This window comes from Ipomoea nil, unplaced genomic scaffold (genome assembly GCF_001879475.1).
Source record: "Ipomoea nil cultivar Tokyo-kokei standard unplaced genomic scaffold, Asagao_1.1 scaffold0848, whole genome shotgun sequence".
NCBI lineage: Eukaryota > Viridiplantae > Streptophyta > Magnoliopsida > Solanales > Convolvulaceae > Ipomoea > Ipomoea nil.
The window spans coordinates 270,486-282,467 of NW_017617276.1; the positions used below are offsets into that span (position 1 = coordinate 270,486).

The 11,982-nt window shown below is 36.7% G+C and overlaps 1 protein-coding gene across 1 annotated transcript; it reads left to right on the plus strand.

Moving 5' to 3' along the window:
• The first annotated feature begins 1,305 nt into the window (after window positions 1–1,305).
• Window positions 1,306–2,283, plus strand: LOC109178446. Its single transcript, XM_019328082.1, has 2 exons — window positions 1,306–1,785; window positions 2,080–2,283. The coding sequence occupies exons 1-2, from the start codon at window positions 1,306–1,308 to the stop codon at window positions 2,281–2,283; spliced, it is 684 nt and encodes a 227-aa protein (XP_019183627.1).
• The last annotated feature ends 9,699 nt before the right edge of the window (window positions 2,284–11,982 follow it).

Sequence of the window (11,982 nt, forward strand, 5' to 3'; positions counted from 1 at the left end):
TATTAGGAGTTGATAAGTTAGTTATGAATAAAATTTTAATACTTAGAATGAATAGTACAATACGAAAAATTTGATCCATTTCACGGATCCTTATAAGAGAATTTGTTGGCATACCTATATATTACTATATTAGAGATTAAAAAAAAAAAAAGTTTTCTTTCGAAAGTTATAGAATAAATATTTGAAATTATAACCTTTCAACGAATTTAATGGTTAACATGTTGCCTAATTTTTTAAAGTTGTTTCTAATAAACACCTCATTTGATTTTTTTTTTCTTATTTATAAATTTTTTTTTTTAGTATTAGTAACTTTATTACAATGTAATATCTGTTTATATCTATTTTCTCAACCTATTGAACCATAAAGAGTCAATACTGTCTCCACTAAGGCTTGAGTCCATGACTTTGGATGAGTCATTTCATACGACTAAACCAAATGACTCAAGGGAAATTGACAAAAATAGGCATATTTTGAAAATGTGGACAAAAATGAACAATTTTTGAAATTTAGACAAAACTTGTTTGACAAATGCGATTTTGGTGTTGCCAAATCAAAAATGCATTTTCCCAAATGCTTTTTCATATATTTCCTAAAATTATTTTTAAAATTCAAAAAAATATACAATTGCATATATCATGTGTTTATGGATACTTTTGGTAGGGATATCAATCTGTGTGTTTGTTGACTTTGTTCTAATTTAGCTCCTGTTGAATAGCTGTATATGTTAGATTAGTTGTTGTAACTTCTTCTCTACCTTTCCTCCTCTGTACACTATTTATAGTTTCCTGAGCTTACATTAATAAACATCAAGTTCATAAACTCTATATGGTATCCAGAGACTGAAATATCCTACGAAAGAATTTTTTTTTCTAATCAATGGCTTCCACCAACACCAATGAGATCATCCAGCTAAATGCTCCCACTCACTTTCCTATCAAACTTACCACCACCAACTTCCCAGTTTGGCGCCGGCAGGTTCACGCCACCCTTGTTGGCCTCAATCTCCTGGACTACGTTGAAGGTTCCACCAAGGAATCGGCCAAATTCTCGGACGATGCTCAATCCGTCCCCAATCCTAATCATTTAATTTGGTACCATCAAGACCAAATTATTGTTAGTGCGCTTCTTGGAAGCTGTACTGATACAATCCAGCCACTCATCTCGTCGGCCACAACGGCTCATGATGCGTGGCAACGCCTTGTTGCAGGTTATGCTAGTGGCCCCGATGACGCATTATCTCCCTCAAGGCAAAGCTAACCAGAAACCCGAGAGGCTCTCAGTCTATTTCAGCATATCTCAATGATATGCGAGCCATAGCTGACGATCTTGCCTTGGCTCAGTGTCCGGTGTCTGAGGAAGATTTGCTCGTGTACATTCTGACTCAGCTAGGAGAGGAGTACAACTCCATTATTTCTGCAATCCGCATTCGTGAAAAACGTCTCTCGTTGGGTGAGTTAGCCGATGTCCTAACAGACCATGAACGTCAATTGAAGGACGCAGATGATTCACGCCAGTTGTTAGCAACTGCCGATGCTACCCAGCGGACTTCGTCCCTTCGGAACAACCGACAATTGAACTTCAATCGAAATGCCCGTACCAATACTAACAACTACGGAGCCAACAGATTGACTTGGCAACAAGGCGGCACTAATCGGCCCACTGTTAGCTGCAAGTTTTGTAACTTTGCAGGTCATGAAACGAAAGTTTGCCGCAAGCTTGCTAGGTTCCTGAAAGAGCATAACATCCTCACCGCCCAGATGCCGCCTATAGTCCAGTCCGCGCAGGTATCTCCACCCTGGATGTTTGACAGCGGTGCATCGCATCACGCCACTTCTAGTCTTGAGTCACTGTAGTCAATCTCTGAGTACAATGGGCCTGATGAGGTTCGCCTGGGTGACGGTAATTCCCTACATATTTCACATATTAGCCAGTCTGTTATCCCTACTCCATCCTCTGTCCTTACCTTAGAAAATATCTTGCATGTTCTTCAGTTACACACTAACTTGGTTTCCATATCCCAACTATGCAAGACTAATCATGTATATGTGAAATTTTTTGGTTCCCATTTTCTTGTTAAGGATCTTCAAACCGGGACTACGCTACTGAAGGGAGTGAACAATAATGATGTCCACTATGGACCTGTTGCTTCTCACCCAATTGTACACACTACGCAATTGTCCTCTCTGTCTCAATGGCACCAACAGTTTGGCCATCCGTCCAATAGGCTGTTGCAACACTATAATGTTCCAGTTTTTATGTCATCTCTGCGACAATTCTACTAATCTTCCCGCAATATTCATAAAAGCCATAAATTACCTTTCGCAAAAAATACCCTTGTTAGCACTAAACCTCTGCAATTAATCTATACCGATGTATGTGTGTAAACGCGAAAAACTTGAATTGTATATATTCAAAATTCAAAGTATCGGTTACAAGTAGTATCAAGTATATATCAAACGGGAAGGGGTACAATCTCTGTATATGAGAAGTCCTATGATTCTCTGCTACAAGTATGCCTGTTAGAAGTGTGCCAAATTTGGAATATGCCAAATTGGAAGTGTGTTGAGTTCAGAGTATGCTGAACTTGAAGTATGCCGAGTTCGAGAGTATGGCCGAACTGGAAGTATGCCGAGTTCCTTGTTGGAAGTGTGCTGAGTTCAGAGTATGCTGAACTGGAAGTATGTCAAGTTCGGGAGTATGGCCAAACTGGAAGTATGCCGAGTTCGGGAGTATGCCGAACTGGAGTAGTTCCTTGCTGAAGGGCCTCCGGAGTTGGTAGCTTGTTCCTCAATGAAGGGCTAATATGCAGCTTGATCTTCAAAGAAGGGCTTCCGGTGTTCAAGTGGCGTGTTCCTCAGCGCGGTATACGCAGTACAACTGCGGGCGTGTTCCAGACGATATCCTGGCGAGACTTCGGCAGAGCTTCAGTATGCAGATTTCCAGAGCCCCAATTCTTGAAAATGAAACCACTATTTATAGTGGTGAGGGTGAGAGAAAATCTCCAACCAACTCTTAATTCCTTATTTAATTTAATTTCTTTAATTAAATTAAGAAATGTATCGGGACACCATTGTGTCCGGGTTCATGATTTCATTAAATTTCAAATAATGTCAAATAATCCGAATTCCTCAAAATTATATAATCCACATATAATTTTAGTAGGCCAAGACCAAGTCAAGCCCGCTAATTAAGCAACCCAATTCATCCAAGCAGCCTGGTCCAACTCGATTAAATATTCCATCAACTTGGGCCGAACAATCCAACATTCAATTACATTTAATTAAGTAATTAAACTAATTAAATATTCAATGGGCCATTTAATTAACCCGATTAAATAAATATTAGTCCAATTAACTTAATTAAAGTAATTAATTTAAGAATTAAATATCCACCACGGTCCAACAATATTACTTAAATTTTTCAATGCTTACAATGGGGACCTACGGGAAAGTCTATTGATGAGTTTTACTATTATCTAATATTTGTTGACCACTTTTCAAAATACATTTGGCTATACCCCATGAAGCATAAGCCAGATGTCTTTGAAATATTTACTCAATTAAAAAAATTAGTGGAAAAATTTGTTAGCTTTCCGATTGTCTCTATTTACTCAGATAATGGGGGAGAATTTGTAAAACTTATACCGTTCCAGCCTGAACACCCATGGTATTTCTCATTTCACCACCCCACCACACACTCATGGGCATAATGGTGTCGCAGAGCGACGACACAGGCATGTGGTTGAAACCGGTATGGCCCTCTTTCACTCCGCATCCCTGTTGTCCTCATACTGGACCTACGCTTTTCAGGCAGCCGTCTATCTCATCAACCGGTTCCCCACACCGATCTTAGGTAATCAATCTCTGGTTTACGTCCTGTTTCATCAGTCGCCTAACTATAGTAAGTTACAACCTTTTGGCTACTTATGTTTCCCGTGGTTGCGCCTTTATAACACCAAGAAGCTACAGCCGAAGTCGTGTCCGTGTGTCTTTCTTGGCTACTCCAACACTCAATCGGGTTATAGATGTCTGGATCCTAGTTCCAGTCTTATTTATGTATCTAGGCATGTTAGGTTTGTGCCTCATGTATTTCCTTATAAAGATTTGCATGAAGCATCTAACAGCTCACCATCTGATTTGCATGGTTCTGAATCACGCAATATTATGTTCAAATCATCCCTTTTGTCTACACAGGTTGAGATCGTTCCCCCAGCTGCACAATCACTCGCGCCGACCTTTGTGTCTTCTCCGAGTACGTCTCTCTCTAACGTAGCTGACTACCCTCAACCTGCTCTGGTGGGTGTTCCAACTCCAGTTTCAACACCAGTTCCAATTCCAGTTCCAACTCCAGTTCCAACACAGTCAGTTGCGTCCAGTTCGTCGACCACCACTGTTCCACAAAGTGGTCAACATGCAGGCCAATCTGTGTCTGACTCCCAGCCCGTCACAACCTCCGAAACTTCTCAACCACAGAATAATCTTCGCTGCTCTTCCCGGGAGCGTCGTCCGAATCCAAGGTATTTTGATTATGTCATTAACCAAGTCACGTCACATCCCTTGCCTCCCACTTTAGAACCTTCTACCGTCGCCCAGGATCTTAAATACGCTTGGTGGAGGAAGGCGATGGATGAGGAGTTTGAAGCGCTCCAACGTAACAAAACATGACAATTGGTTCCCCGCGGCGCAGCTGTCCCAATTGGCTGCAAGTGGGTCTATCGTGTAAAGCGCAAACCGGATGAGTCGGTGGATCGGTATAAAGAACGGCTTGTCGCTAAAGGGTTCTTGTAGACTACTGGCCGAGATTATTTTGAAACGTATAGCCCGGTTATGAAACCAGTGACCATCTGTGTGGTTTTGACTATTGCCTTGAGTAATCGCTGGACTTTGCGCCAGTTAGATATTAATAATGCGTTCTTTCATAGGACGTTGCATGAGGAGGTGTTCATGGAACAGACACAGGGCTTTGTGGATCCTTCATTTCCGTCCCATGTTTGTAAACTCATTAAAGCTCTATACGGTCTCAAGCAGGCGCCTAGAGCTTGGTACTTGGAGCTTTCACAGTTCTTGTTATGCTGTGGCTTTGTGAAGTCACAAGCAGATAGATGCTTCTTTGTTCATCTATTCTACTAATACTGTCATTGTTTATTTCCTGGTGTATGTGGATGATATTACCTTAACAGGTAATGATGTTGAGGCTCACATTATTCATCTGTGTGTTTGTTCTAATTTAGCTCCTGTTGAATAGCTGTATAGGTTATATTAGTTGTTGTAACTTATTCTCTACCTTTCCTCCTATGTACACTATTTATAGCTTCCTGAGCTTACATTAATAAACATCAAGTTCATAAACTCTATATAACTGAAAATTGATGGATGGGCTAGTTTGATAAGAGAAAGATTTTAGAGTTTGGACAAAAAATTGTTAGCCTGATAACTCCAAAATCAATAGCCTAAACAGTTTGCATTCTATAAAAGTTTTCTCCAACGCTAGCAAACTCTAGGTTATAATAATCAACCGATGCATTGTTGTGGATGTTGGATTGAATGAATTGTTGCAGATTATAAGTTAAGATAATAAGTTGTACTATTGATGCATTATTTATATTAGGGTAACACTTGTGTTAGACCGCCTCACGGGTCACAATCCGTGAGACATGTCGAATCTTTGATTAACGGATCGAATTTTTGACATCATTCAAAGATCCGACTCATCTCACGATTGAAACCCGTGAGACAGTCTCACACAAGTTTTTGCCTTTATATTATTGTGGAAGCCATATGGATTATTATGGATGATTGTTTTTTTTTTTTTAAAGATATTATGGATGATTGTTAGTTTGCCGGTATGGATTATGTATGTTAAAAGGAAAACTATTAGCGGTAGGGAAAACAAAATACTCCCTCTGTCCCATTTTATCTGTCTTACTTACTATTCATTGGTCAAATCAACTCTTTCTTCTTTGTTTATTTTCTTTAGTATTTTTTACTTATTTTTAAATTTGATTTTTTTGTGTTTAATAGTACTTTTTGTGTAGTTTCTAAATATATAAAATTTTTATACTAATTCTAAACTTAATATTATGAAAAATTGAATTAAAAATAATTTTATTCAAGCCTTGTTAATCAAACCAGACACATAAAATGAGACCGGGAGAGTATTTTTTTTTTTTTTTTTTTTAGTGAAGAGTGCCTATAATATTTTTTTAGTTGTGTTGATTCATTAATTGTGTTGATAAAATTTAAGATTAAAGTATTGATAGAAATGAAGTTGAAAGTGTACCGGAGAAAAAAATAATGTATTTTCATCAAAATAAATTTTTTAAAATGACAAGAGGCGTTTATTCTTCCATAGGGATGGACACCTATTCTCTTTTGAAATAATAAATAGAGTTAGTTTCATTTTGGTCCTAAATTTATAGGTGACAGTCAATTTTTACTCTTTTTTATCGGAACATTCACATTTGGTCATAGTATTATTGTGATAAGACCAATTTTGATCCTCTATCAACAAAACAGTTTTAATGATGTTAACTACAAAGGAATTTTGGTCTCAGTTACGGATTTTTTTTTAAAAAATAAACATAAAAATATAGCGAGGTCAACTCACTTTATATAAAAATGACCAAAATGTCTTTGTATTTAACGATATTTTAATGATTTTGTTGACGGATGACCAAAAATGGTCATGCCACAATAATACTATTACCAAATGTAGATGTACTAATAAAAAAAGATTAAAAGTGGATTGTCACTTATAAATCTAGGACTAAAAATAGAATTAACTTGAATAAATAAATTGACTTTATGCGTCAGTTCCATCTAGGAATAGATGCAAAAAGTATTAATTTATTATTTTTAATAAACTTTCTGCATATGTTAAAGTACTACCTATATGCGTCATCTGTAATGCAAATTGGTTTGTCCAACAGACACAGATGACTCATTCTGTACTAGTGGAAGAAGAAATAAGAATTGAAGATTGTTTCTATTATTTTGAATGTTGTAGTCAACCCACCACTTTAGAGATTTACTTTGTCAAGTGTTATTTTCTCCTTAATTCATAGATCCTATATCTCTTCTAGCTTCAAAAGTGAATAAATGTTAATTTCTCTCCGTTATTTACTTTCCATACCCCTTCTTTGTTAACCTTTCACAATTAGACCCATTACAAGACAAATAAAAGGCATACTTGATCTTAGTATGTAAATTTAGATATAAACTAATAGGAGTATGAAGGGCAAACCTATGAGATATTTTTCCAATGCCAAATTTTGCAGAAACTCAATTTAGTATTTATTAAGCGCAATTTGAGTCATTTCTACTCGGTTTTGACCCATGATTGAGCCCTAGTTGCTCTCCCTCCTTTCCTTTCATATCTTTAGATTAGATTAGGCTTGATTTATGTTCTTTAACATTTTGGAAGCTTGTAATCTTAAATTTGAAGCTTGGATGTCATCATTTCACTTTTTTTTTTTTTTCAATAGATAAGTTTCATTTCCCTTTTATCTCTTCATTTGCAACGTTTATGCTTTATACTTGTGATGTTGATATATTTATGATGAGAGTAATTGTTTCATTCAGTTCAGAAGAGATAAGAATTACAATGTTATATGAAATAGAAAGCTGAAATAACTCCTATCTAAAAGGGTTACCACAGGAGACTAAACCAAACTATGTACAAATAATAATAATAAGATAAACATTAATAATAATAACATTATTCACACACCCCCCTCAAGCACAAGGGTGGTGCGTAGCCACACTGAGCTTGTCACGAAGAGCCACGAACAGCGGTCCTGGAAGCGGTTTGGTGAAGATATCTGCAAGTTGATCCTTCGTAGAGACGAAATTGACAATAAATTCTCCTGCTGTAACCTTGTCTCTGACAAAGTGGAAATCAATTTCCACATGCTTCGTCCGGGCGTGAAAAATAGGATTCGCACAAAGGTAAGTAGCACCTAAGTTGTCACACCATAGGGTGGCAGGATCCCCAGAGTGCAACCCCGGTTCACGGAGAAGTGACACGATCCATGTGACCTCGGCAAAGACATCAGCTAAGGCTTTATACTCGGCTTCAGTCGAAGAGCGGGCGACCGTGCGTTGTTTCCTGGAGAGCCATGAAATAAGATTGGAGCCCAAGAATACGGCATACCCACTAGTACTCTTCCTATCCACGGGACAACCGGCCCAATCAGAGTCTGAAAACTCATGAATGGCGGAGGAGGTAGACGCAGACAATCGCAACCCATAATCCAAGGTTCCCTTGACATAGCGTAAAACCCGCTTCAATAGACCCCAATGATCCGTTGTGGGTGCGTGCATGAACTGACAAAGGCGATTAACAACATAGGAAAGATCTGTACGTGTGATCGCGAGATATTGCAAAGCTTAATATGTGCGAGTAATTAGTTTTGAGGCTTGGGTTAGGGTTGTATTATCTATTTAGATGCTTTATTTGTGATTATTGCACAATGGGTGGAAATGCCTAAGTTAGGGTTCGTGAGATTATGAAGGAATTGTGCTAGATTATTGTCAATATTTTATTGGTCACGTTCATTAGCATGTTTTTAGAGGATTATATTCTTGGTCACAATGAGAGTTGGGTCAAAATTCGAAGTAATCCCTTGCATAATCTCTATTTCCCACTATGAAAATATGGGGAATATGGGGATTTAGATATTTGTTGTAGTTGAATGACTTGAAATTGATACGTCATGAGAGTGAGCAATTCCTAGTCCTAATTCTTGTTTAAATGATCATGAGAATGATTTTTAGACAAGAATTCCTATGTGCATTTCCTCATTTCCTTGGTTATGTGTTCTCTCATAATCCTATAAGTTCGCTTGCATCTACTAGATTTTTCTCTCTAGCTTTTCTTTTATTTAATTTTGTATTATCTCTTGTTTATGTGTTTGTTATATCTTGTTTATATTATGCTTGCTTAGCTTTTTGTTAATTTCTCAAGGCTAGTGACTAGTTACTTGTTATTGTATATTACGTCTCATAATCTCTAATCTTCGGCCCCATAGATAACATTGTACACCCGTACACTCACATTATATGTATGCTACACCATGCATATCTTATATGCATTTAAACTCCCACGTCATGCACATTAATTGACTAATCCGTTAGTCTGAATGATACTCCCTCTGTCTCATTTTATCTGTCTTACTTTTCTTTTTAATCTGTCCCAAAATATTGTCCACTTTCCAAAAATATACATTATTATATTTCTACTTTTCCCACTTTGCCCTTTACAAGTATTTATTAGTGGGCTTTACTATCAAATTACATAGAGAGATGTTCACGAATCACGAAGTGCTATGTTTACCTTCCTCCCATCTTCATCCCCTATTTCTTTTACCCATTTTAATCTTCTTATCTTTTCTTCATTATTCTCACTCCCTCTCTCTCTATTTTTTTCTTTCTTCTTCTTACTGAGTTACCCATTTTTAATCTTCTTATCTTTTCTTCATTATTCTCACCCCCTCTCTCCTTATTTTTTTTTCTTTCTTCCTTACTGAGTTGCAAACACTCCATCTCCCTTTCTATTTTTCATATTTTTTTCCCAGTTCCTAGTTTGTATGTTTTTTTTTAACCTTTTTCCCAAAATAAAAATATAAGCAAGTTCATTTTCGGATTTGTAAAGATAGTGCAGTAAATTAAGTTCTAAGTAGGAGACGATACAGCTAGGACGGTCTTCGGTTCAATACAGGAGGCAAATTCTTCCGCAGACGGAACTTCTTTGAATGTTTGAATGCGAAGAGATTCCTCCACTGCCATGGCTCACGAACCTCTACAGTTCCCAGTTTGTTTATTCTTGTATATAGAGTAGTACCAATATTTTATATGAATATAAAGAAATTGTTTATTGAAGAAATATAGAGATTAGATAAAGAAATTTTTTACTGAAGAAAGATGAAGAAATGAATAGATGAGATGGGAAAGTGCAAAGTTGTCAGGGTGTTTGAGGGTAAAAATGTAAAGTGAGAGTTTTTTTTTCACTGCCTTAAAATATGTGCCAAAAGTAAATAGGACACATAATTCGGGACAGAGGGAGTACTAAAAAATGGGTTCAAACACATACCGTATGTGTTTGTGTTGAATATTTATGAGTTAATACCCAAAATAGTCCCTCAACTATGTCGTAATTACCAATTGGGTAAGAATTGTATAGTTGAGGACTAAATTGGGTAAGAATTGTATAGTTGAGGACTTAATTGAGTAAAAGTTACATAGTTGAGGACTTAATTGGATAAGAATGGTAGTTGAGGACCAAATTGGTAATTATGGTATAGTCGATGGACCATTTTGGGTATTAACTCAATATTTATATATATAGTAAATGGTTGAATATATTAATTCAGATATGTTTACCAGAAGTATAAATAATATTTTGGTGGTATGAAGTCGAAAATAGTATTTATGATTGGTAGGAATTTTATGATTCGAATGATTAAAAAATGATGAAAAATCCTTCTGATGAACTTTTAAATTTTGGAAGAAGTTCCTTTCCCTGGAAGGATCCTGTCAAAACGAATTGATCGAAAAAAAGGAATTGAATGAGATATCATAATATATTCTCATAAGACTTTCTTTTAGTGAAGGATCTTCTTCTGATAAAGATCTGCTGGGAAGACTTTCTTAATGCATATTATATTTATTAATATAATAAATTCTTAATCGGTTATACACATTTTGTTGGTTTTATTGGGACCGCGTCCACCATAAATCGGGTATAGAAATATAGAACGGGGAGGTAAAGAATAACTTTATTACCCGGGGCGCTAAGCCCAAAATAGTACGTACAAGCCCAGAATAACGGCCCAAATACAAAGAACGCGGGCCAAGGAATGGAATAAGGCCAAAAATAATAACTAAACGAGCTAAGGGAATTAATGGCAAATTATACTGTGCATCCGTATGCATCATGCATGGTGCATAGATGCAAAAACGACGTCGTTTTATTAAAAAGGCGCGTCTCACTTAAAAGAAAAAATTTAGTTTCGATTCCCAACAACAACATTATATTGTACATAATTTGAACTAAAATTCCAGAATCGATGAACTAAAATTCCAAAATTTATGAACTAAAATTCCAAAATTTATGAACTAAAATTCCAGAATCTATGAACTAAAAATCCAGAGTGAATGAACTAAAAATCCATAATGAATGAACTAAATATCCATAATGAATGAACTAAATATCCATAATGAATGAACTAAATATCCAGCATATATGAATGAAAAAAAAAATTAGTTTCGATTCACGTCTAAATATCCATAATCAATGAACTAAAATTTCAGAATCTATGAACTAAAATTCCAGAATCTATGAACTAAAATTCTAGAATCGAAACTGATTTTTTTTTTTTTTTAAAGTGGGATATGTGTTTTTAATAAAACGACGTCGTTTTTGCATCTGTATGCACCATGCATGGTGCATACCGATGCACAACATAACGATCCGGAATTAATAAGTGAAATAAAACTAAATATGTTACCTATAAGACTCGAACCCTAGTGTGCTAGTAGGGGTTGAACACTCAAACCAATGGACTGAGGGGGGTTTAGTGAGCTAAGAGGTGCCTTTAAAAGGGAGGGAAGGATACCTATTTATACTGTTGAAAGATTCACAGATGGTTGACAAATGGACGGCATTTGACAGCCTTCATTCTGGACCACACACGTGTCCCCCCTACCTTGCTTCCAGCGCACTCCTATACATGAGTGGAGCTTTCTACCCTTTAATGCACAAGATCTTGACACTCCCATGCATAAGTGGAGCTTCCTACCTTTTAATACATAAGATCTTGATTGGCTTGGTGGTTTGGGACTTGTGTTGTTATGCTTGAGGTACCGATAGAATTCCATTATTCTTGTTGGGCCAACACATTACCCATAAAGATGGACACCCGTTTGGGTGGTTAGACTGACTCTCTCAATAAAACGGGCCTCCCTGGTCCATATCACCATCAC